At 44.7% G+C, this 26,397-nt stretch overlaps 1 protein-coding gene and 1 long non-coding RNA gene across 3 annotated transcripts in view; one reads left to right on the top strand and one right to left on the bottom strand.

Moving 5' to 3' along the window:
* The window catches only part of LOC142589688 (uncharacterized), a 42,310-nt gene extending 22,943 nt beyond the window's left edge, over positions 1 to 19,367 (top strand). The window contains exons 3-6 of one of the 2 annotated variants that reach the window (XM_075701228.1): positions 4,238 to 4,400; positions 10,945 to 11,013; positions 16,028 to 16,054; positions 17,948 to 19,367. In XM_075701228.1, coding sequence (XP_075557343.1) covers positions 4,238 to 4,400; positions 10,945 to 11,013; positions 16,028 to 16,054; positions 17,948 to 18,147 — 459 coding nt within the window. In that variant the 3' untranslated portion in view covers positions 18,148 to 19,367. The remainder of the gene's footprint in view (positions 1 to 4,237; positions 4,401 to 10,944; positions 11,014 to 16,027; positions 16,055 to 17,947) is intronic. The other variant, XM_075701230.1, reaches the window with a different exon arrangement.
* On the bottom strand, positions 3,979 to 5,798 carry LOC142589689 (uncharacterized). The gene is made up of 2 exons (XR_012829907.1): positions 5,716 to 5,798; positions 3,979 to 4,348 (listed from the first exon to the last, which is right to left on the bottom strand). It is a non-coding gene; the product is annotated as an uncharacterized LOC142589689 (long non-coding RNA).
* Positions 19,368 to 26,397: the final 7,030 nt, after the last annotated feature.

Genomic DNA, 26,397 nt, shown 5'->3' with positions numbered 1-26,397 from the left:
AAAGAGGAATCCCACTGCAGTTCACGCCTCATACATATATCTTTTCGACAGTGCCAATACGTTGTGTCGCTATACTAATTCAATGCTAACGCATTACTGGCGACAGTCATCGTGAGCTAAGTACGGCTGCAATACTTTATTTTTCACTTTGTTAAGGCTCAACGGAATTATTCTAAAGTATGCTCTTCGCTTACCGCGACAATCTTCTTTCCAATTGCCTGACAAACTCAAGGCGTAGTTTCTCCTCCCCCTAGAATCTCTGCTCATTCAAGCAGCTCATACTTTTTGTTTTCTTTCCAGCCCCCCCCCCCCCCTCCACACTCTGGCTGACGTTCATTCACCTCACCAGTAACGAAAGTGTATTGTAAAGTTGGCATAAGATTGTGTAAATGAAGCTCACTCGGTTGGTGTAATAGACTTACAACACAGTAAATTCAGTAGCAGGTCGCATTGTAGGTGCAAAATACAGGAGCTACTTTTTCCAGGGTTACTGTACCTGTTTGAAGTCTGTGGTACTATGAAAAAGAACATTTAGTCTTTCGTAACATATATATTCCTCTAAACGGGTAAGTTACCACCTGTTCCGTCGCATTTTCCTATGCAGTTCTCGTGTGAAATTGTGTCCCATGAAACCTATTTTTTTTAGTTAGGGCAAGAATTAGCAGCGGTCAAACAATTTGTTCTTCGATTTCATGTTAGCGCAATGTATACCGTGCATGGTGAAAAAAAATAGTGCATTAATTTTATATTTACTTTACTCTGGCTTTGCTAATCAAGATGTACTCACAAAATAAACAATATAACAACCGTATCATGAGGAAATCAGGGCAGCGAGAAAACCCTTGGGAAATGCGAAACTAGCACCCACGAGGAAAACTAAGTACCTACCTTTTGCAGAGTCTGGTGTCTCTAATTGAGGTTCCTTGGTTCGTTGCTGATCATCATCTGTGTAGCTTATCTTTGGGCGCCTCAGCTATAGTTGACTGTCCGATGGCATATACTACTGTATTATTTCATCTAATGCATCCACGCCTACTGGAAATGTGACGCACGCTTGTTGCTGCTTATCAGTGTAATGAGTAACGATGGAAGTGTGTATCTGTAGCAAAGAGGGGCGCGGGGTGTGAATCATCTATTAGGAGACTACGTAATCAATTTTAGCCAGCATTATTGAGACATTTTGGCGTTAATTTCCTGGCAAGCACATACGCTGCAATGCGCTGATTTGAAAGGAGCCGTGGCATATGCTTATCTGCGTGCCAACCCTACCCCGCCCGCTTCGGTTTTAAAGGCAGCGATAAGGTCAGTTCGTCACACCACGTTGATGAAATTACATTCCAAATATTTATTAAATTGCCGCGCGACTGGTCGCTCGAGGCACTTTGCGTGTATTCGCGGGCTTCTTTCACGCTCGGGAAGAAACTTTTATGTAGCACGTATTGAGCAGCGGAAAACTGTATTGGGAGTTTTTCATGTCACTCTACAGTTTTGTCAGTAACACTTTTCATCCTATTATAACATTTGAAAATTTGATTAAATAATTAGAACTAATTATCTAATAAGCCGGATTAAAAAAATATAGTTTGAGTATTTCCAAACGACGGCAACAAAATTACCTTGGTTCTGTCTAGCTACGTGGAATTCGCACATGTTTAAACTCTGGCTACAGTTAGCTGGGACACCCTGTATAGGCCTCTCAGGGACGTCCGCGTCTTTCGTTCTATACCGATTCACGTTGTTCTATCTAGTCATTGTATTGGTAACCTTTATTAAGTTTGAGTTCCAGTCTTCAATGCACTTTCCTTTTGTTCTCACGAACGGTTCGATATTTTAAGCGCGCAGGCTCGTTTCCCAAGCGTATCACTCCTGAATTAATCAAAGCACAAGGCTTATTTAAATCAATAGGTGGCTGCTGGTAGTTTGAGCTAATTTCTGACATAGTTAAGAGCTAAACAAGAACATATCTCAGAAACTACGACATTGCATGAGGTCGACGGCTGAGAAGCTGATGAGAGGCTCCACTGGTGTGTTGCCTGCGGTGAGATTTTGGCTTCGAAACTGTGATCTCTTCCATGTGAATGAGTCTAAGATGTGCGCTGGATGACTTCCCTCAATATACGAAAATTATCAGTGTTTGGTTGATACTTCTTCCTCCCTGCCTCCCCAACCCCGGATGAACCCCTGTCATATGACCTAATGCTTGGACGATGCCGGACTACACATCTGGTAGGGGTGCTTGAGTAGTAAGTCGTGCCAATAGAATCGAATACAAATGTTCGAGAAAAACGACAACAATAAGTTTGTTTTAGTTTCCGATACAAGTGATATCGTTACGAATTCTATGTCAGGTCAACTGAGAACCTTGTAAGTGATTAATAAACTGTTGCTCATATCTGGTGCAAGGAAAGGAACAGCACGTCCCGGATGCACTTGACAGAGTGTCGCGCTTCTTAAAGGAGCTGATGACAATACTAAAGCACCACTCATCATTTTGAAGGAATCCCAGCATTAATCGCTTTGTTGAAAGGCAGCGAATTCATAGGCTGCCTGAGGCGTCACACCTGCAAACTATTGTTAAGTTACTTGCTTCGCTTGTTTGTACAGGAACTGAATCATCTGCGCAACAATCGCGGTTCTCCTGCAAGAATGGTTCGGAAGAGCCTCCACTTGTGTCATTCTTTCTTCATGTATACTGCGGAAACTGTTGCCCCTTATAACACTCGAACGAGACAAAAATTTGAACAGTTCGAACGGCCATTGTCGAATCGAATACGAATCGATAGAGCAAACACTACAGAATCCTACTTTTTAGGCCATCAAGGTTTTGCATGATTTTTAATAAGTACAGGCGTCGACTCTGGTCTGCGAGTAAGAATAAAACGAGTAACAGCGGTGGACAACGACACGCGACTGAGACGGGCGAAGCGTTCTGAACCAATATTTTATTACGCAGCATTTCGTCTGTCTTAGTCACGTCCCGTTGCACAGCGCTGTTAATCATTTCCTTCAGACATGCACCAAACAGCCAGAGTTAGCGCGTTATTGTAATCTACGAGTAGGCTTTCTCTGTATGCGCTTCGCATCTTCCCTCCGTCATAATTAATCGTCACCCGTCTTGGTTCTCTTTATTTCCCTCTTCCCCTTATATTATTGCAGAGTAGCTGGTGAGATGAACGCGTTTCAGGGCGAGCTTCATTATCACTGAATGTTGCTCTTTATTTAAATTTATCTACGTAGGGTTCAACAAGAGGCGTGAAACCTTTGGCCCTCGCTCTTGCGGTGGTCCCATCTTCGTAGGCGAGTAAGTGGCGTTCCTAAGCAATTATAACTGCATATGCTCGAAACTATGGTGCGGTGTCTGCGAATGCGGCGGGGTTCGGCTAGTGACCTGTATTTCACTGCAGGTCGCCTGAAGTGCGCTATCAGCTTTGAACATCCGCAATACTTATCTATGTCCATGGGATTTCTAACTTGCGGCACCTTGCAACAAGTGCTCTGTCATGAGTCACGTTTTCATTACTGCATATTTGTTATGTTTCTGCAGGAGTGAGTTCTGTTGGCCTGCGATTAAAACTCTCCAACACCCAGGTGTGCCGCTTTTTAATGTGCAATATGAGGAATCAACGGCCTGTGTCTGAGCTGTTCATGTGCACACGTCTTAGTTTATCCGGTGCCCTTCGTGTGTATTTAGTTCAATTAAAAAAAACGAACGCTTTGCCGCCACTTTTATTACTGCAGTTTGATCTGCTTCCGCAAAAATATTGAACGCACCCTCTTTTCACCCAAACTAAGTTATTTGTGGCCTTGTTGGTTGCTATTCACTGATGGCGGTCGTGGTCCCCGATCTTGTGTTGTTCGCGTTCCTTTTATTTGCGCTGCAGTGGCCTCAATTTTTTTTTCGCTATTGTACATTTGGCGTTGCATCACTGCGGCTGAAACAAAAACAAACAAAAAAAAAAGGACAGAACGAGGCGGGAAGTTGTTTAGGCCATAAGTTCGAGCTATGTACTTTAATGACGTTTCTAGTTTGGCGAGCACCTGCTCATGCACATTCACCGAGAAGAATGCAAGCGCGTGCTAGTTCTTGAGCCGCAAAAGTTCCTTGCGACGCTTCGGCCGACGAGCTGCTCGCGTGTTCATAGCACGGGCTTGCAGAAAAACTTGCAGTGGTACAGCGTCGGCCAGCCGTACGGTCCGCACCCACTCGTCTCAACATCAATGCACCCTTGCCACACAGGATCGAAGAAGAATAACCGGACTGATTTCTCGGGCGTCGGCAGTGGGCAGCCGCCTGGCGGTTGGCGGCAACTGTAAGCCGAGCAGACGCTCATGGCTTGCAACAAGAAAGCTGGAAGGAAAGAAAGAAATGACGTCTTGCACGAGGCGCCTTAAAAATGCAGGTACGTGAGATTTTCTTACGCAAGATAGTGTTTTTTTTTTGTCCAGAATTTAAGAGATGTCTTCGCGCCTGTTCTTCGTCCGGGCTATTGCTCTTTGCCGAAAAGCGCTTTAGAAGTAAAAACACCGATATTTAAGGAGTGTATGCATCTTATTGGCATGTCAGCAGCTCATCACAATTCCGCTCCTTATAACTGTTAACGATGCGCAAATTTAACTGCTCTCGTGTGCAGGAGTTCGTATTGCTCATTACGGGGTAATGGCAACAGATTAGGTTCCCGCTCTTCCAGAAATATTTATCATTTATAATGAGGCGCGTATAAAGATAAGGAAAGCGCCTTTTAACATTTAATCGAATTTCAGTTGAAAGCAGGTCGATAAAGCTTCCCGTCACAAAAATCAATTTGTGCCTGAAGAAAAATGTCCAAAAATATCAAGTGATGCACTCAACGATGTGACGCAATATTGATCTTACAAGTAATAAACCCTTTGAAGCCGGTAGATGGGGTGCCGATTGTAAACGTCTTGTAACGTAATGAAGTTCCTATAGCGTCATCCAGTTTCCGCATCTTATATACCATCGCCTTTGGACTACGATGAATACTGACTGTATTGTGAGCTACGCCTTTCTATTTGCTTGGTATAACTGGTGTAAGGACAAAAAATGTCGGCATTGTGTACACGTAATAACTTACTGTACTGAATATTAAACATATTTCAGTACTACGAAATGAAAAAAAAAAAATCAAGCAAGTCTGAAGTACCTAGCTTGGATGTAAAACAGGAGGGGAAGCGAAGGAAAATAGGCGTGTGTACTTAAGTCAAAACTATGATTATTAGTCACAGGGTCCCGGTAATGCTGTACAATGTCCATCTTGAAGACAGAATGCGCGCAGCGTTCCGCTCCCGTGCAGACGAAGGAATGATGCTGATTACCAGCTTCCCTCGTTAGGTGGCTGTGAAGCATGCACCTAGCAAACAACAAAGTAACTTATGCCACTTGGCGACACCGAACTGCGCAAGATAGTCTTGAGGGACGGCACAAGGGAGGGCTCTTCAATAGTTGTGACCAACCGCGTTCCATAAATGTGCACCCCAAATACGATGTACGAGTGCATGGCTGCTTTTTTTTTTGCATTCCACCCCTCCCCCTCCCCCCGACGAGATGCGGCCACGCATTGAACCTGTGACTACGTGCTGAGCAGTTCAACGTCATAGCCGCTGAGCTGCCGCGGCAGGCAGACCAAGAAGACAAAATGCTTTATGAGAAAAACTCAATGCATTTGACGATAGAAAATAAGTGTTTCTTTCACTTACGAGTGAACAGCAAGCCGGTTCGAAAGCACACGAACTTCATGCCTGGCTGCTGCAAACGTGCCACTGATAGTGCACCGGAAGACTATCGTAGCTTAGAACAATGACCAAGTAGAGGTACAGCGGAGGAGGCTCAGTGGAAAACGATAAGATACGTACACGTCTGACAATAAAGTGTGGCCCACATGTCATCGAAAGAAAATTGAATGTAATTGTTTCGACGTCCATTGAGGTTATCCTCAACTCGCCGAATTCTGTGCTAAGTGCCGCCGGAAAGGCTTGTCGGGAAAGAAAAGCAAGCGTGAAATGCAAGGCAGCTCGAAACCTTACGTAACGTGAGAGCCACCCCATCCTACTAAAGGGGAAAATCTGGTTATATTTAAAGTTATGACAGGTATACTTATGTGTTATGTGTGGCGAGCTTCGCTGCAATTCATTTGCTTATCTATCCCTCTGATCTATTATGAAGACAGCGCCATCAAGAGGGATAGAAAAGAGAAGAATGGCGCTTTACGGTAGTGCACCTTTGAAATTGGACGAAATCTCAGCTATCCTCAATTTTTTTCTCCCACTATTGGCATTTAGCGGTTTGAATACGCACAAGAGCATATTGATTGGAGACGTTATCAACAAATTAAATCTACCATGTCAGAGGAATGGAGTAGCCGGCGTCACCTATAGGCGCAAACCTCCACTTAAATGCAGCCAATAAAAAAATCTGCCTCATCTAGAGTGACTCAGCCTGTTTGCTGCTCGGCTAATAAAACAAACGCCTTTGTGTGCTTGTTGGTTTTCTACGGAAAACCAGCTTTCATATGAATACCATATAGATGTTATGTTTTTTGTAACTTCAAAGCCTACAATAAGACATCATTATTCATATAGAAGATCGCTTTTTATATTCTTTTGTCTTAGTATTCAGCATTATCTAATAAAGATAGAGTAAGAACCACAGAACTTTAGGAACCTGTTATTTGAATAATTGCGAGACTTGGTTCTCTGTGCCTTTGTTTATCATTAAATGCCCAGCTGAAACAGCTTCGTTCCTTGAATAAAAATAAATAAATTCACACATTGCAACCTTCGGCTAACATCGGCTAACAATGACGCCTTATATGGTCCGCTGGAAGAAAAAATGTAAGTGACGAAAATGCGAATTTTTAGGGGAACTGTTTCCATCACAGGGACAATTTTGTGAGAAAATATATTTTCAATTATATTTAACCCCCTTTTTATTTTACCTATAAGCAGTAGTGGCATGCCACAGGGAAAACATCAAGAAAAAGAAAACACAAAATTCTAATATATAGTATAAAGGAAAGAAGCTGACATATGGTATGTTCCTCCCATAGTTCACGGGGAATGAAAGCAATCATTTCTCTTTCACACGATCTACGAGAACGACATCACCATCTGGTGCCCCAGCAGATGTGAAGGTCAGGTCGAGGGTGCTTTGAAGAGGCCATCGATGAGACGGAACGGTATCTCATCCCCACCGGGCTAAGGTGCTCGCGCGCTAAATCTGAGCTCTTAATCTACAAGAAGAGGCCCAGACACGGTCCTCACCGGTCCTAGAAGCCAGCAACGGAGAGCCACATTACGTTATTCACCGGTAACGGCTCCCCAGTTCCGCAGGTGGACACTATTAGGGTCCTAGGAATGTTTATCGAGCCTGACGGGGCCAATGGAGCCATCCTCAACGCATTTGTTCCAAGATCGAAAGCGCCCACGGTCTGATCCGAACAATCGCCAACAGGTACCGCCGAATCAGGGAGGACGATCTGATCCGGATTATCCAAGCGTTCGTGCTATGCCACCTCGCTTATTCGACGGCTATGCACAACTGGCTCGTGTCGGAGCGCAACAAGATCAATGCCTCAATCAGAAGAGTCTTCAAGCTTACCCTCGCCCTTCCCGCCCGAACGCACACAGAAGACCTCCTCAAGTTGAAAATCCACAACACGTTCGAAGAAACTGCTGAAGCCCAAGAGTTTTCTCAGTTTGTCAGACTCTCTGGTACCCCAGTGGGCCGAGCCGTACTTGGCATGCTGGGCCGTTCCCCCACGATCGTCGGTCCCGACGCTATGGAGCTGTCCAACGACGTAAGATTTAAGATTTCCGTACATCGGATGCCACGCAATATGCATCCGACCTACAAAGAAGGATGAAGACGAGCCAGAGATAAAACTCTGATCGCCAGTGCCCGCTTGGACAAGCATAGAGCATGCTTCGTATACGCTGCTTCGTACGCTCAAGAAGCCTTCTCCTCAGTGGTCATCGCCTGTGATTCCAGTCTTCAGCTGCGTTACCATCCGCACTTCTAGTTCCTGCGTTACAGAGCAGGTTACAATTGTTCTTGCATTGACGGACGGTGTACATGAAACGATTTATTCAGACTCCAAGGCCGCTATCAGGGCCTTTGAGATGGTAATGGTGGCTCTCCAGGCCCTACGTATCATCCAAAATGATAAAGACCTCAAACATCACTCATTGGCCTAGTTCCCTGCGCACCTTGCAACCATTGAGGGTGCCTCGTTCCACCCCAACTAGGAGACGCACTCGACTGCACGAGGTTTGACTGACCGTGCGCTGGGTAACGCGTCCTCTCCTGGGCGACCCGAACCTCTCTGCTTGTACAACGAGATATGTAAGCATAATTATCTATCAAGAAGACTCCTGTCTTTGCCGCACTCCTCTTTGTGTAGGGCCCAGGCAGTCACTCTCAGACTTCCACAAACAAGCACTTATCCGAGACGTGCGGCACTGCACCCAATATACCCCGAACGGTTCCCACGCTCGGACGGCCCCCTATGTGATGGTTATGCGGACTTCGATCGTGTCATGTGAGGCGGCGCCTCTACCGGTCCCCCTTACACCGAAGAGGAAATTATGAAGCTTATTAAGGCCCAGAACCATACCTTTCAAATCCTGGCAGTCCAGAAGGCAGGCGAGACGGCCGTTAGGTTTGACCAGATGGTCCCCGAGTGGGCCTAACCTGGTGACGTTGAGTTTACTAGCATCTATTGTGGACCGAATAAAGTTGTTTCACTCACTCACTCACGGCCAATAATTGAAATGTGCAGTTGACTGCAAGTAGAGTAAAGGTATCGGGGAAAAAACGTGTACGTAGAGGATGCCAAGAACCGCAAACGAAATATATGCCCGCACCGCTTTGCTCTCTCCCAACGACCCCTCAAGGCACAGCACTTATAATAATTTGGAGCTAGAGCTTCTAGAGATGACGTGTTAGGTACATTTTAAGGGTTCTTGCATTACAAAAACAAACTATGATACAAATACTTGCGTATTGGCTGTAGTGAGTAAAGATACCTTCGCCACACTGCAGTGGCTACGACGCTGGCCAGCTCAGAACGAAACAATGGTGACCTCATTTCCTAGGCGACGGAATGCAATAAACTCTCGTGCACGTGCATTAACAGTATAGTCTCACAAACGCCAGCTGGTAGAAATTAAGCCGGAATTCCCCAAAACAAAGCCAAAAAACACGGATGGTTGGATTGATGGACGTTATGAGCGTCCCCTTTGGAACGGGGTGGTGGGTTGCGCCACCAAGCACTTATTTTATTGCCTAACGTCCTACCTATGCTAAAAAAGAAGAAAAAAGAGAAGCAAAAAAAAAACCACGATGAATTCCCATAACCGAAGTTTCGGAACCCCTATTGTGAACTTTGTTATTGTACGCCTCCGTTGCTTGTCCTTTCCCAATTTTTCTTCCCTACTTCTATTGTTTGTCCTGATCTCGCTTCGAATAGTGATGAGCTTCCCTTTGAGTTATCATAAATTAGTTATTTTCTCATTCCATTTTTTCCTCTTAAGGGGTTACTCATGGCAGGTTTCTTTTCCATTGCCGCCACGCATGAGAATATTTTAGCCTCTCTGACTTTCCGCTTGACGTTCTTTGTTGCTGTCTTGCTCCCCCTACAAGCCGCATACTTGCTGGTAAGCTTCGTAGTTATTTTCCTCCACTGTGAATCAGTGTTTTCTCTGTACAAATACCTGAATACTCCCCCAACCTATTTACTTTCTTCCATATTTCTCAGACGTTCTTTACAACTAATTTTACGGTGAGCTTCCCTCACTTCAAAACTTGTCCAGCCCATATCACCCTGCACAGCTTCATTTGTAGTCTTCCAGTGAGCGCCCAATGTGAGGCGTCCCACTGACCTTTGATTTGCATCGAGTCCTGATTGTATCCCTGATTTCAATCAAGCAAACAACCGAATTTCCAAATGTCGACGTTCTGCCTCTGCACTGCTCCAGGTGTTGTGTGAGGGGAAGGGGCATTGCCGTGACATTACGTCACCCTCCCTTTCGGTTGCCGGTGTTATCCGCACTTCCCTTAACCACGCAAGCTCTCGCCTGCATTCCAACTGCGCCTCCGTTATCGCTGTAAAGCGTCATCTTTGAAAAAAAAAAGAAAATGATTCGAAAGGAAAAACATTGGCGCTGGGTAGGTTCGAACCTGCAACTCCACGAGTGCCTTAGCCACTGGACTAAACAAACGCCTCCTATAGACAGTAGGCTTGGGCACTCAGCATTATGCCATCATGCTACTTGGACCGAAATTGCCAAGCCCGGCGTGACGAAAGCGCTGACGTCAAGATCACCGCGGCTTACTCGAGAGCGTCTCCGTTAGATTCTATGGCAGTCGGACAAGGCAGCATGACATCACAGATCGATGTGCACCGGCCTTGTGCTGTCTAGGAGGCGTTGGTCAAGTCTCTCAACGGGCTCTCTTTCTCGCAAGGAGTTCATAACTTAAAGACCGCTCAGCTGCGTTCGTTTGGACGTTATTGCTTTCTCAAGTGCTCAGGTGTCCTCGGATTTTGTACCGCAACCTACTCTAGCTAGTTGTGATAGCGATGGAAGCGTCCTAGCTTCTGCGTCCTCACTCCCTTTGAAGAAGGGGCCTGAGGAGACCGTAGAACTCTTAGAAACTAGTTTGATGCATGTTTTCTTCTTGTTAGTTATTGTCCCTTCTAATATTTATCGTCACATTGAATACGCACCCATAGATTTTACTGACTATAATTCTGAGGTGATTTTTGCTGCCAATATCATCTACACAAAACCACCTTACACATGCAGTGTTATAAAACATCGCCTCGCCGCTTCTAGAACATCGTTCTGATGCAATTTTCAGTACTTGACAATTTGACCATTACAAATCGCCCATCAATCACATCTCTAATCAACTGTCAATTTCGCCAGGTATTTTGTCGCTTCTGGCCACCCATCTGGCCCATGTGTTGGCACAGGACTGCTATAAGAACCATAACAGTAAGTTATCTTGATTTTACATATTAGAAAATTAATCAACGTTAAATATACGGTAGCCTTATTGTTCCAACTCCTAAAGCCTCCGTTCTCTCTCTCAAGGGCCGATTGTGTTGTTACTAGGTATTGTTAAGGAATAACAGGTGACTGTATATTTCGCACGTATCTTAGTGTGACTTCTTGTAGTTTTGCTAGTGCGGACACAGCTCATTCCAATGACGCTTAGTGCTTAGTGCGTAGACATAGCAATTGTTTTTATGCTAATTAGAACAGACACATCGGGAAGCCGTCAACGGTATCCACAAGCTATCAAAAGATGATACCGGCTTTCACCAACAGTTCGTGAAAGTCTATACTCAAGAACACACGCATACTTTCTTTCCGCACTTCCATGAAGTTGTGCTGAGCAAAACGAAAACAAGGTAAAAGCAGGAGCCGACGTTTCGACAATTGGGCTTCTCTTCTTGAAGCCGACATATTCTTTCCTCGCCACAGTATATATAGGTGGGGTTCTTTTAAAGCGGAGAGGGCGTAAGGCACCCATCCGCCTTACGCCCTCTCCCCTTAAAAAGAACCCCACCTATATTCGTGTCGCGAGGAAAACATATGTCGCCTTGAAGAAGACAAGTCCACTTGTGGAAACGTTGGCTTCTACTTTCACCTTGTTCTCGTTTTCCTTATCTTCTTGACTTTCCATCTCCCGCCTTCCGTGTTTTCCCTAAAGTTGTGCTTGTGGCTTAAAGCACCAGGCAATAAAGGTTACTTTTTGGCATAGCATTGTGGCGGGAAATTGCATTGTCAAAGGATGCGAGAGCAATCGTATGTATTTAATTATTGTCAAAGAGGGTCCTCTCTAAGCCGCATAGCTTTCTTTGCCTTGTCGAGCACATTACTTGAGCGCACTAGGTATCAATATAAACGGGCCACAAAAGAAGACAGCTGAGAATAGCGATGCAAGTACACGAGCATATATATCAGCATTGTCCCAAAGTGCTTGCGTGTGACATTGGGTAATGAAATTCACAGGAATCACTAAAGTGATAGGTGTTATTTGATGGTTTGTATTATTCTGACGGGAAATCTAACAATGCAAAAGCAAAGATAATTATCAATGGTGAACAGCAGCGAGTTCTATTATTAGCCTTCAAACTAATTAATAAATAGACAAACATTTGCTATTGGTCTGGTCGGAAACATTTAAATTTCTCTCATCACCCCCCCTTCCTCCCCCCCAAAAATTGAGCTACAGTGAGGCATTATGACCACTCGGCGGCCACCTCTAATGTCTTTTAGGCATTCGGAAGCACGTTCACTCTCCCGACTTTATTCATTTACTTAAAAAATGTTGCTTCGCATTTCTTTTTCTGCAGTAGCAAGACACAGTCTCGCCTATCTGCTTTAGGTTGCCGTTGAGATGCTTGGCCATTTGAGAGACGCGCACGTTTATGCAATAAGCGCACCTGTAGAAAGCTGGCACACAAGTAGCATATCTCCGTGTGCAATTATACCGAAAGCAAAATAAGTCCAAGCTGTGCCATTTTTATAGACGGATCACTTATTATGCATACTTGCGGCGCAGTAAGCCATCTGTTATTTTCACTTCAATATATTTTGGGGATGTAATTACCTATTCCAAGGTGATGATGCAGAATACATGTTACATATGGCCATCACACTGGGTCACCTTCCGAAGTGGGTTTTCCCTTAACTCGGAGGAGGAGGAGGAAAGAACTTTATGGTGTGCCCTGCGAGTTGGTGGGGAGGGCCAAAGGCCCCGCCTAGGTGACGGCCAGGAGTTCGTGGGTCCTGGCGGCATCCTCGGCCCGCTGGACGGCCCATAGTTGATCTTCGAGGGCGGGGCTGAGCAGCGCGGCTTCCCAGCGCGTGCGAGGGCTGCTGCTAGAGGCCGCGTTTTCTTTATTGTTATGTATCCCTCGGCATTCCCATAATGTATGCTCCAGAGTGGCTCTGGATTCACATTTTTTGCATTTGTCCGTAGGATATACATCCGGATATATGATGTGCGAGAGCGCAGGATTCGGATACGTCCTAGTTTGTAATTGCCGCCATGCGACAGACTGCTTTTTTGTCAATTTTGCGTGACGTTGCGGGAACATGCGCCTCTCTAACCTATAATGTTTCGTGATGTCATTATATGTGGTCATTCTGTCCTCCCACTCCCACTCATTTACTGCACCGTCACGTCCGGAGGGTGTCGTGGCGTCACTTGCGACTGCGGCTCGGTCCGTAAGCCCTCGAGCCGCGTCGTGTGCCGCCTCGTTGTTACCGTCCTCCGCGAGGGTGTGAGCGGTTGTCCAGGTGATGTATATCTTTCTTTTGTAATTTTGGCCTCCTGCAAGAAGAATTCGTAGTGCCTCCGGGGAGATTCGGCCGTTGGCAAAGTTTCTTATTGCCGTATGGGAGTCGCTGACTATCACGGTTGCGTTAGTCTGAGCTGCTGCGAGCGCTATGACTACTTCTTCAGCTATCTCGTTACTTGTGGTGCGTATCGTCGCGCACGTCTTGCACCGTTGCTCCCTTTCGATTACGGCTGCCGTAAACCCCCGTCTGCGACTGTATCGAGCCGCGTCTACGAACAGTGCGTCCTTGTCGCTGCCGAATTTCTTCTGTATTTGCTTCGCTCTGTTCTTTCTTCTGTCCTTATTGTGTTCTGGGTGCATGTTCTTTGGTAAGGGAGGTATTACCAATCTTTCCTTCGTATCTCTCGGGATGTCCACCTTGACACCATGCTGTGCGTGGTAACCTATGTCTAATCTCTCTAGGATGTGTCTGCCTGCTCTAGTCTTAGAGAGGCATTCATATTGTGCCGTACATTGCGCTTCAATGAACTCGTCTATAGTGTTGTGTAGGCCTAATTGCAGCAACTTGTCCGTGCTGGTGCTGATCGGTAGTCCTATGGCCAGTTTGTATATTTTCCGAATGAGGCATTCTAGTTTGATCTTTTCCGCGACCTGCCATTTTAAGTACGGCGCTACGTACACTATTCTACTTATTACGAAGGCCTGTATTAACCTGATTGTGTTTTCCTCTTTCATCCCGCTATGTTTATTTGTTATCCTTCTGATTAGCCTCATGATTTGAGCTACAGTTCCCTCCAGTCTTCTGAGGGAAGGGATAAAAAATAATTTCTTACATGTTTTTTTTGTTATACGCGGTTGTTCAGCTTGTCAATATGATTTCTCTAAAGTGAACTTTGTTGCTATGCGAATCGGCGGAAAGCTTTAAGGGTAAATGGGTTTCTAAGTACGTCTGAAAGTATATAAATAATTAAGTCATTGCCCTCAAGCTGAAGTAATCCCGCAGTGCAAGTCATTGTGCGAACAACACAGCTTTCCTGCTCGAAGCCATATTGAGAGACGTACATGGCCAGCTCAGTTTTATTTTGCTCTGCGTGAAAAATAGATTTTTACAACTACAAGGTGCCGAGATTGACGGGCAACATTATCGGAATGGTAAGGAAGGCGTGCGCACCCCCTCCCCCTTAAAGAATGTAACAGTGTTAAAACAGTGTGCGAGTTTGTGACAACAGTAGAAAACAGGGCCAATAAATTTTTCATGCATTCAGTGCACTGACGTCGCACTACCACACTTACGCGCTTACTCAAGAGAGGGAAGAGAGAGAGAGAGAGAGATTTACAGAAAAGCAGAGAGGTCGGCCCGAGCTACAACTTGATCTGGCCTTCTACTCGACACTGGGGTAAAGGAGGAAAAGTGCTGATGATTGATGATGATAGCATGAGGAATAGATGCGCACATACAAGTTCACAGAGTTGCAGCATCTCCAAAGCCGTGCGTGCAGCCCAGTGGCTTGGAGAAAGGCTGTAGCGGCACTTGTTAGCAGGGCTGCGCTGTTTGCATCAGGCCAAGGACCTAAAAGAAATTCGTCGGATAGCGGCCTCTTATCGACGTTTGCAATGGAAGAAACCAGTTGCTGTCGTTCTTGCGCGTACGCGGGACACACGCCCAATACATGATCAACTGTTCCTGGTACCTGACAGTATTCACAGTTGGGATTCACACCGGATTCGCCTTGGTGTCATATTCAAAACCGTCATAGACATCTGATAGGTTGCAGTGATACGCGCTTACTCAACACTTGCAACAAAGGATATATTTACGCGCTCATTTTCTGTCTTTCGTTCCGAAGCTCACCGAAACACTTTAGCGCAGAGTATTTACCACGTGACTCTGGCCAAAGTTGCTACGCTTATGAGCATGTTACCGCCAAATTTTCATGCATTCGCGGCTGTGTGAAGTGTTACGACCGGCTTGTCGTGCTCAGCGCTGGGTGTACGTGTACGCTTGGCCGAGATTTGCCTGTCCTGATGTTTGTTTAATGTTTCAGGGTACGCTAGTTTTGCCAGATTCAGACAAATATTCGGTTCAAACGGCACACAAATCGGCATCGCAGCGAGAGATACAAACGACATATGTACAGTAGCTGTGCGCCGTTCGTAGGCCGAGCAAATTCGCAAGGGAGACTGTTTGGGCATGTTGCTAGGACACGAATGTCGCTTTTTTTGCACAAGACGACGGCGACGAAGAAGAGGCTGACACACACGAGTGCTGCACTCGTGTGTCTCAGCCTCTTCTTCGTGCCCATATTGTGCGCAAAAAGCGACATTCACACCTTGGCGTTGGCTTTTCGAAATGGGTTATCAGCACTGCAGTACAATCATAAGTCATGTTCCGCGGGCGCCTTCATGTCAGCAGTGTCACATATTGGTCATTGCGGCATTACATCAGGGCTTTCTGACGGGTCTAAGCTTTTTTTTTCGCCACTTGTTGGATGAAATATTGTGTAGATCTGGACCAACCTGTAATCTCTCGCTATATGGAAATGTCCCTAAGGTTGATGGCACTGAACTGTAAGATTCCATTATCGTTTGAAGAAGTTATATGCTATGTTTAGCCTTGCAGTTCAATATACACAGGTTTTGAATTTTGCGTGTGACATGCACAGATGCCTTCGCCAGTAAGGTATTCTATATTTCAGGTGGCGACCATGTTTCGAAAGACCTAGGTGAGTCTAAAATGCATAGCAACAAGCCTAGTTGTTCACGTTAGCTTCTTGCTCAAGGGAGTTCTCATGGTGTACGGGAGAACAATCGCCGTTGAAAAATACTCAAAGTTAGTTTAACCTGCCTAACTCTACTTTGCTGCTGCATATGCTTTATCACAAGTGCCAATAGCTTATTTCAGTATCTTGCATCTTCTATTCAGTCGTCTGTACCGAAATTGGTCGAACAAAATGGAAAACATCAGACCGTCCCAAGTGTATATAAGCGCCATTTTTATGCGAGTAATAAGCGCAATGTTCTATCTCAGAGTGGGAATGAGATAACCAAACATGTACACTCGCTATGTTTCAGAGCAACTCGTCTGATGCCGCTTATTTGTATTTAAAAAATTCTTTGTTGATGTAGTAAACGAGGATTATTAATCAGAAGCCACGCATTTCCTGTGTGCGGACAGCGCGACTTTGCAACTACTCCCCGACAGCGTACAGAATGATTAAACGTGCCATAAGCCACTCTTTATTTTGGCACAATTTTTTTTTACTCCATGCACTGACCAACACATGAAATATTTGAATTAGTAAAGGCAAGGCGCAGAAGACCAGGACTCAAGAAGAAAGCAAACGACAGGACCGGCGCCGGTGTTCATGTTGAGTCCTGGTCTTCTGCGCATTGCGTTTACAAATTCAAACATGAACCAACTAGCTCAAGCAAGCGTTTTACATGAACTTACTTTACATGAAATGTGCTCGAAGCACTGTTCCTTCTCTTCATTTCTTTGCTTTCGAAAGTGGCTGCCAGGACCAGCAGGTTCCTAGAATATTTAAATGGTATTCCGTACTTCAAGCAGACAACAAATGTGTCAAAAGTATTGCTTAGAGGTGTGCATTGCATTCTAATTGCCGAATGAGGTGCTAATTTTGTAGAGGCACAAACGCCGCAGAGGCAGAACAAACTTCGCCATAGCGCTGCGTTTTTTCGAAGGTAAAGTGGGAAAATGTTATGTAAGCATCGGCTATAAAAACAAGCATACGCTGCACACCTCGACAAAGCCAGAGAACGCAAATAGAAATGTAGCGAAAGAACCCACTTTGCGCAACGTATTTTTGTTTCATTCTAAAGAAAACCTCTAGTATTCAGGTAGATCGACGCACGGAAGCACCAGTGCATAGCCAGAGCAGTGTAGTTACGAGGTCCAACGAAAGAACGTCTCTTTAATTATTGAAGGAATGCTGGTTCTGTGGCAAATATAGTCTAAGAATGAGGCAATTAATTTCATTTCGGAAAGACATTACCGCTAAAGATAAAAGGAAACATTCAATTTTTCATTCCTCAGGTTTATTGAGTACTACAACACTTGTTTAAACGCGATAGAGAGTATTCGCGATCCGTTGACAATGCTACCATTAGCATGCGAGTCATACGTGATGCTTCAGAAAGTAGATTCAAACTTTCATAAAAATAAGCACGACGCGATAAGGACCTTCGAGATCGGCTACTATGACCAAGACAGAGCCGTCCCTGAGGCGTGGATTGAAACATGCGAAGGCTTCCGAAGTTGTCGTCGTAACGATTGGACTAGAAATAACCTTTTTTGTAGCTCAATATTACAATAGAAAAACTGTCTTTCCAACATTTTCAATATGTTTTAGTTTTTCTGCGTAAAGGAAAAATGAGACATCCACCGAATCGTGAACAATTGCTACAAAAGAAAAATTCGTCCTGGTTCGGGACGAGCTTTTCTTTCGAGGCACACGTATGGGTTTCTTTTGTAGCAATTGCAACGATATGGTGGATGTCTCATTTTTTCTTTATTAATTTCTTCCATCCACCTTCCGGGTTTCGGCAGAACTATTACATTAAAATTTTTCTGCGTGCATCGCTTTCTTTTTTTTCAGTTTTGGCCGCTGAATGCAAGCCGTATGAAACATTCGGATGTGGCGGTGCAGATCCGTACTGTGGAGAAAACAGATGTGGGGCGGGTCCAGAACCAGCAGGTTTGAATTGCAATTTAACCTGCATAAAGGGTTGCTGGTGTACCGGAAACTTGTACCGCCGCCCGAAGGACAACCTATGTGTCACCAGCAACGAATGCTGAGTGCTATCCTAACATCCGTATTCATAAATGCATCTTAACTTGACGCACGAGCTTGACTCAATTTAAATGGCCCCTGTGGTGAACGCATCAAAGGAATCTCAATGACCGTCTTGGGCGCGTTAAAACAAGGCATCGTTTATATTAAGTCTAGCATGGGCTTCAAATTAAGATGCATTTCGCAATACGGGGGTAAGACTAGAGAACTATTTTACTACATGCAATAAGAAATAGTGATCAATGTTTTGTTTCCCAGTTCACCAAACAAACGCTCCATGAATGTGCTGACGCTAGGCAAACCTAAATCATTACAGCAATAAAGACGTTTCACAAGCATGGGTGGATATTGTATGTAACGTAGAAAAAGAAAACGCAACATCCGAATACCGCGACTGTGATTTTTGGAATCTATGCAAGCGGAAGCATAGTCTCCTGCTTGAATAATTAGCAATTCTAGTGCGTCAAGAGCAAAGCTGGCTGTGAACAAAAAACAGAGTTTGGCATTACTGAGAAGACCGAAGCCATAAAATTTAAGTGTGTGACGCTGCTTGTTATGAAAGCGCAAATAGCAAGTGTCCGGCGTTTCCCATTAAGCAGCATGGAGGAGGCCGATAGCACTTCCCAGCGCGCACTTTTAAAATGGTGTTGTTGCCATCAGGTGTCCGTATAATGTGTGCGATTATGCACCTGAGCTGTCCGAGTCTTAACATACTTAGTTGCCCCTGCCGGTCCTCACCCGCCTACTCGTCAGGAGGTGTTGCTAACAGCTTTGCTTAGGTCATTCACGGTTTCAATGAAACAGTAATCCCTAAAGGTTACGTTGTTTACGGATCAGATAAAACTCTCCCACGATCCTGCGTCGTCAAACTCACACTGGGGAGAAGGAGACGCCGGTGCTCCCAAGCTCCAAAATGTGGTCCAGGCCCGAGTCTTGCCAACCGGATGGTCTGTTCTTCACGTAGAACGACTCGTAGACGATGTCGCACCGCCCATCTTCCGGCAACACACTCGACTCCGTGAAGTGCACGCCCACCGTACACAGAAGCGGGCCTCGGACAACTTTCGACTCCTCCTCTGCGTGAACACGAGCGTTTCTCAGGCGCTTGAACTGATTTGTGAACACCTTGCAGTTTTAAGATTATTTAGTTTACGAAGACGTGGACGGCAGGTGATGATCATGACGATTTATTGGCATCCGCTTTGAAACGAGGCGGCGAAAAGCAGTCACCCTTTCTGCTTGAGTTGATCAGGTACGCTATGCATGCTTTTCATTCTAGAATTTCTGTATGCCGGCCCTTAATGTTTTTTTTTTCTCTGCCTCAGATCTTCTACATGCACCCTGTAGCGCTGGCTATGTTTTTCTCGTGTCGTGTAAATCTCTTTCCTGCTGTCTTTCTTTTTGACCGATACTCTAAATGTATCTTATCTCAACGGCTGTCTCGTCCGTGGTTCCGTCCACTTTAACTCCAAGCATTTCTGGAAGGTGTACGTTATCTACGAGTCTCACTTTGTGAATCCCTTCACATTCCATTGAATGTGTTGAGTTCTGTCGGTATTTTTGTTGCACCCGCTGCGGTAGCTTATTAGCGGCTATGGTGTTACGCTGCTAAGCACGAGGCCGCGGGATCAAATCGCGGCGGCCGCATTTCGATGGGGGCGAAATGCAAAAACGTCCGTGTCCCCTTCATTGGAGCCACGGTAAAGATCCCCAGGTGGCAAAAATTAAGGCGGAGTCCCTCCCTACGGCGTGCGTCATAATCAAATCAAGGTTTTGTCATGTAAAACACCAGAATCCTATTCCATTTTTGCTGCAGCCATTAGATGCGTAATCTTGTTGCGAATGTCTGCGCCGGTATGTTTTTGTTCTTAGACATTCAGCTCGAGCATCGAATAGAAAGACGCTGCCATTTGTGCTAACGCACAGATTTACACTTCTAGTTTGTTTCTTCCTATTCTTGTAGATATCCATGATCCCTTTTGTTTTACTTCATTGCATAAAATTCACTGTCTGCTTTTCTGATTACTCTTGGTTGTCTGCGTACACTTTCAGACACCCTGTATTTATTTGGTTGCCAGTTCTTTTGAGCTGTTCCTCCATTGTGTGCCCACGCTTTTCGGGTGCAGGTACTTGTGAACTTTAGGCGCCCATTTATCTTGATGCGTCTTCCCGAGTATTTCTTCAAAACTAATTTTTCTTTCTGCTTCTCTGACTTAAAAAGACACTGAACCCACGTCAACCTGCCCTGCCTCATTTGTGGTTTTAGCGTGGGCTTCTTAAGCCAACCGCCCTGCTTATCTGTCGGTATCTTTCAACCGCGACCAGATTTCTTATTTTTAGCACGCAATGGCATTTGCGAACGTTAGAGTTGGAACGTACCATACCTGCTTTCCAGATTCCACGCGCCACCTTATACTTATTGAGGCCCCGCAGTGCTCTTTGTTTAATTATTGCAACATTCCGCTTCCCCCTTATTTTCAGTGCATTTTGGTGGGTCCTAGGGTAAATCTTTCTTTGAGTTATGTATACACCGAGGTATCTATATTGCCTGACATTGGACATGACTTGCTGTCGAAGTGACCCAACGTAATTACTCGCCTCTCCATTAAGCAATATGATGTAGGATATGATGAAGCATATATGTAGGATAAATCGAATCCCAATTCACTGTTTTCAATGTTAGCAAAGCTGGTAACAACGTCTAGCGACGTTTGTTCACCCACAACGCGCTAGGTACAGTTTTCGTGTTAGAGGGGGTTCCAGCCAAATAAACAAAAAACTGCTGTATATATAAGCGATTCTATCGCAGTCTACACTTTACTCCTGGAGTTGAGCTAAGCATGGTTGGTTACTGCAATAAGACTTAACTCTTTGCAAATGGGTGACGCAAGCTTCTTGGTCACTAACGTTGACATCTCCAGTAACCGGCATTTCGCAAAGGTGAATGCGTTTACCTTTATCCTGGTGGCGCCGAGTTTGACCAGAATGGACATGGAAGCTCTGCTTCTTCGTAAAGTGATGCCTGAGATGGCGGCACAGACATTATAATCCGCGGGGGTGGAGGTAAACATAAAATTTTGCCCTTCACCTCTTTTTTACCCTCTCCTCCGTAACTCACCTTGAGGTTCCTGCACCCGAGGTGAGAACGAAGAATCTTGTAAAGACCCCCTCCCCCTCACCCAAAGAAAAATCTTGGTGTGCGGCACTCTTGATTTCTGGATACGTGAACTTTAGTGTTCGTATTGATGGTGCCACCTGGTGTTGTCCAGCTTAACCGGTGCGAAGACTTTGATTTATTCTAGTAACCGAAATTATTATATTTCGCGGCTCCTCTAAAATAGCGACGGCGCGTTTATCATACACCCTTCTCATTTTTCTTCGCCAAGAACCGCCATGTAGGACCAGAACGTGCGTGGCGCGTTGTGAAGATGTCGCTACCAGGTGCATTGTTTGCGTTTACGTCTCGGGCAACCTGGCAGCCCATGAAGATCAAAACTTTTAAGGACAAGATATAGATCTGATATTTTCCACCGGCATTGCATCGCCTCTGATAAGTTCTTGGGATTGTACAGCGCAGACAGAACAACTACAAAAGAAAATATAGTGGGTATCGTATTCGATATGTTTGTAGGTGAAGGCTGTAGATAGAGCAGATCAGTTACCTATGTTTAGGCGTCTGACCGACAATGTGCACATTCTTGTGGCCAGCTTCTACCGCAAGAACAACTTGCGGTGACACATTTTGCTATGTTAATACTTAGCTTTGTGGCAGCGAAGCGTAGCAGGAATACTGCTTGCTTGGGCTTACCGCCGTGGTATAGGATGGAATCTTGTCGACCGGCAAATGTATATTTATTTCCTATGTCGGCGATGATTCAAATCGTGTTCTTTTATGTCTCCCAAGCGTTTCACTACTTTTTCCTTGCGCATTAGGTGTGAGCAACCTATTGAAAACGAAGAGCGCATGGGAGCGCACGCATGCGGCGAGCGCATGCAAAACTCCTTTCTTACACCCTTTGCCAATGCAAGCGCCTGCTGTCGAGAGATGACATTGGGTATGTCTGTCATTTCATACTCACGTGCCTTCCAATCATCATCATCATCATAATCATCATCATCATCGTCATCATCGTGTTGTTTTATGTCCACTGCAGGACGAAGGCCTCTCCCTGCGATGTCCAATTAACCCTGTCCTGGGCCAACTGATTCCAACTGGCGCCCGTGAATTTCTTAATTTCATCGCTCCACCTAGTTTTCTGTCGTCCTTGATTGCATTTTCCTTCTCTTGGTACAACTTCTGTAACCCTAATGGTCCAACGGTTATCTAACCGGCTCATTACATGACCTGCCAAGCTCCATTTTTTCCTCTTGATGTGAATTAACATATATATCGTCGATACCCGTTTGCTCTCTGATCCAAACCGCTCTCTTTCAGTCTGTTAACGTTATGCCTAGCAATCATCGTTCCATCGCTGGTTGCGCGGTCCTTAACTTGTATTCAAGCTTCGTTGTAAGTCTACAAGTCTCTGCCCCATATGTCAGCACTGGTAAAATGCACTGATTGTACACCTTCCTTTTCAATGATAATGGTAAGCTTCCAGTCAGGAGCTGGCAATGTCTGCCGTATGCGATCCAACCCATTTTTATTCTTCTGTGAATTTCCTTCTCATAATGAGGGTTCCTTGTGATTGACCTAGATAAACGTACTCCTTCAAACACTCTAGAGGCCGACTGACGATCATGAACTCTTGTTCCTTTGCGCACCTATTTATCATTATCTTTGTCTTCTGAATAATAATCTTCAACCCCACTCTTACAATCTTTCTCTTAAGGTCCTCAATCATTTGTTGTAACTTGTCTGCATTGTTGCTGAATAGAACAATGTCATCGGCAAAGCGGACGTTGTTGGCATATTCGCCTTTGATCTTTACTCCTAAGCCTTCCCAGTTTGATAGCTTGAATACTTCTAAGCACGCAGTGAATAGCATTGGAGAGATTGTGTCTCCCTGTCTTACCCCTTTCTTTATATGTATCTTCCTGCTTTTCTTGTGTAGAATTAAGCTAGCTGTAGAACCTCAGTAGATATTTTCCAAGGTATTTACATAAGCGTGCTGTACTCCTTGCTTACGTAATGCCGCTATGACTGTTGGTATCTCTATTGAATCAAATGCCTTTTCGTAATCTGTGAAAGCCATATAGAGATACTTATTGTAGAGTGTCCCTTCCTGAGGCCTGCATGTTCCTTTGGCTCACTAAAGTCCAGTGTTGCCCTTATTCTATTGGAGATAATTTTGGTAAATATTTTATAGAATACTGGGAGTAAGCTAATGGGCCTACTATTTTTCAATTTTTTAATGTCTCCCTTTTCGTGTATTAGTATGTCGTTTGCATTCTTCCACTTACCTGGGACCTTTGCAGTCGATAGATACTTCGTATAAAGAGCCGCTAATTTTTCAAGCATTATGTCTCCTCCATCTTAGATTAAATCGACTGTCATTCCATCTTCTCCCGCCGCTCTTCCTCGTTTCATTTCTTGCAAGGCCTTTGTGACCTCTTCGCTAGTTATAGGAGGAGTTCCTGTATCCTGTTCATTACTGTTTGTAATTAAGGTATCCTGACTCCTCTCGGTACTGTACAGTTCAATATAGAATTCTTCCGCTGCTTTTACTATATCTTCGAGATTGCTGATGATATTACCCTGCTTCAGGGTAATATCATCTAATCCTTGCCATGCTTACCCTTCAGTGCATACATCTTACTTTGTCCTATGCCAAGTTTCTTTCTTACCGATTTCAGGCTGCGTCCACTTTTTACGGCTTCTGCAGTCTTTCTCACGTTATAATTTCGAATATTTCTTATTTTCGCTTTGTTGATCAGTTTTGACAGTTCCGCGAATTCTATTCTATCCCAAGGCGAATTCTAGCCATGGTGCCTTGCCTCTCACTTCAATTGCTGCCTCTGAAGCCAGCCTCGTTAGGGTTTCATTCCTTACCTCTATGTCATCATCATCATCATCTCTCTGTTCTAAGGCTGCATATTTGTTGGCCTCTAGGTTGACCTGTTTTTCTTGACCAATTTCATTCTTCCTCTGATTAAATTGAGGTGGATCCTGGCCCTCACTAACCTATGATGACAACATTTTACCTTACTTATTACTTGAACATCCTGCACTATGCTGGGATTGGCGAAAGTATGAAATCAATTTATTTTCTTGTTTCACCATTAGGGCTTTTCCAGGTCCATTTTCTGTTGCTGCGTTTCTTGAAAAAGCTGTTCGTTATTCTCAGCTTATTCCTTTCTGCGAATTCTACCAGCATCTCACCTCTAGCGTTTCTAGAATCGACACCGTAGTTGCCAATTTCCTGTTCACCCGCCTGCTTTTTCCCCACTTTTGCATTAAAGTCGCCCATTACTACAGTATGCTGAGTTTGTACTTTTCTCATCGCTAATTCAACACCTTCAAAAAACGTATCTACTTCCTCATCATCGTAACTGGATGTTGGAGCGTAAGCTTGTACTACATTTAATTCCTACCTCTTAATAAGCTTTATTACGACTACAGCTTCCCTCTCCTTGATGCTCTAGAATTCGTCAATGTTGCCCGCTATGTCCTTACGGATTAGGAATCCTACCGCGTATTGCTTCTTATCTAGGAGACCTCTATAGCAGAGGACATGTCCGTCCAATAGGCCCACTCAATACAATCCTGCTGTCGGCATCGTGATGATTGAAGAAAATTACGCTAGGAGAGTGATGCCTGTTTCAGCAGTTGAAGAGTGCAATGCATCGTGGTTGTGCCACCATTTTCCAGAATATTGTGCCCAGGCTGGAGGGCAGTTGTCCTTCGAACATCGTAATATTATCTGCAGAAATTTCGTAGCTGTATTCATCTTGCATCATTAAGAGCGATGCCAGAGAAGCATTCGTTACATATGCGGTAGGAAAAAACTCAAACGCCCAAAGCATCATGATAGCATACTTTTTACATTTACGCTCGCTGCTAACTGCTCGACATGAAATTGTTTTTGCCTGCTGAAAAGAAGAATTCGTTTCCCGTGAGAACTTTGAATGTTTCGTAAGACCTACAATATGAGGCAGGTGCGATTGCACTTACCGCGAAATTGGAACTCGGGGGCTATGAAGTCCTGGAAAGGCCGCTGAGATAAAAATTAAATGAGCGCGTGCTCTAAATGCGTGCATACTGAAACACAGCGGATTCCAAGGCATCCAAAAATTGTTCGAGTGGCCAGGAACCATAGCAATATCATGTCGAGCATTCCTGGTTGTCGCGACTGGATATAGTCACGTTTTACTTGAGTCGCCTTTATTTTACATGAACAAATTTTTTACTCCTTTTTAGAGCTCTTGTTAAAAATGTTTTGATTGAAGAGCGCGTTGGATTCAAGTATCCATGGTCACAGTCGTACTTTGGGGAGTACTAGACGATTGCATAAATTTAAAAAGCGTATCGATTGACTGAAGCTCGGGAGATTTCCAAAAGCTATTGTTATCGTGCCTTAGTGGTAAGTATTTCATCGCATCATGACACCAGACTCCGGTTATCTTCTATTAGATTGAAAAATCCAACCCACTGAAGTAGACCAGTGGCTATGACACTCAAGCACTCACTCACTCAGCTGAATTCAAGGCCGCAAGTGCCACGCCGGCGGCGGCCGCCGCATTTCGGCGGAGTCAAACTTTGGAAAAAAACTTCGGCTTGCTTACCATGCCTTTAGGAGTCGTGTTAGATGACGACGCCTGCGCGCAGTAATTCCAAGAACGGAAAAGAACTGGCGTTTGGATTGGAATAAGTGAAAGAAGCTAGAGAGCAAGTGAGAGAAGCTGACACCTTCTTTATGACTGTTAAGAGCACATGCGGTTTGACACGCCTGTAATAAGTTCAAAATACTTGTTCTTCTATTACATTAAAAGAACGCGTGCAAGGGAAGGGAGGCATAGTCGTGGATTTCGGAAGTTTAGGTGGCGCGATGGGATTAGGCAACTTGCAAGCATGGCATGGTGTTCTTTAAAATTACAGCAAAGAAAAACATAGAATCACTTTAAACTGATAAAGTAGTTAACTCTGTTTTTGTTGATTTTGATGCAACGAAATTATCATTACGAGAAAAATATGACAGCAAAGAAGATTCCATGTTGTGGATTTCGCACCAAAATTTCAATACCGGGGAGTCAGCTTGACGTCACAGGATTCGAAGTAGTACTATATTATTTGGGACGTCATGGCTCACAAGAAC

Source organism: Dermacentor variabilis, chromosome 8 (genome assembly GCF_050947875.1).
Source record: "Dermacentor variabilis isolate Ectoservices chromosome 8, ASM5094787v1, whole genome shotgun sequence".
Taxonomy (NCBI): Eukaryota; Metazoa; Arthropoda; class Arachnida; order Ixodida; family Ixodidae; genus Dermacentor; species Dermacentor variabilis.
The sequence above is the reverse complement of the archived record's forward strand: the minus strand, read 5'-3'. Positions and strand labels throughout refer to the sequence as shown.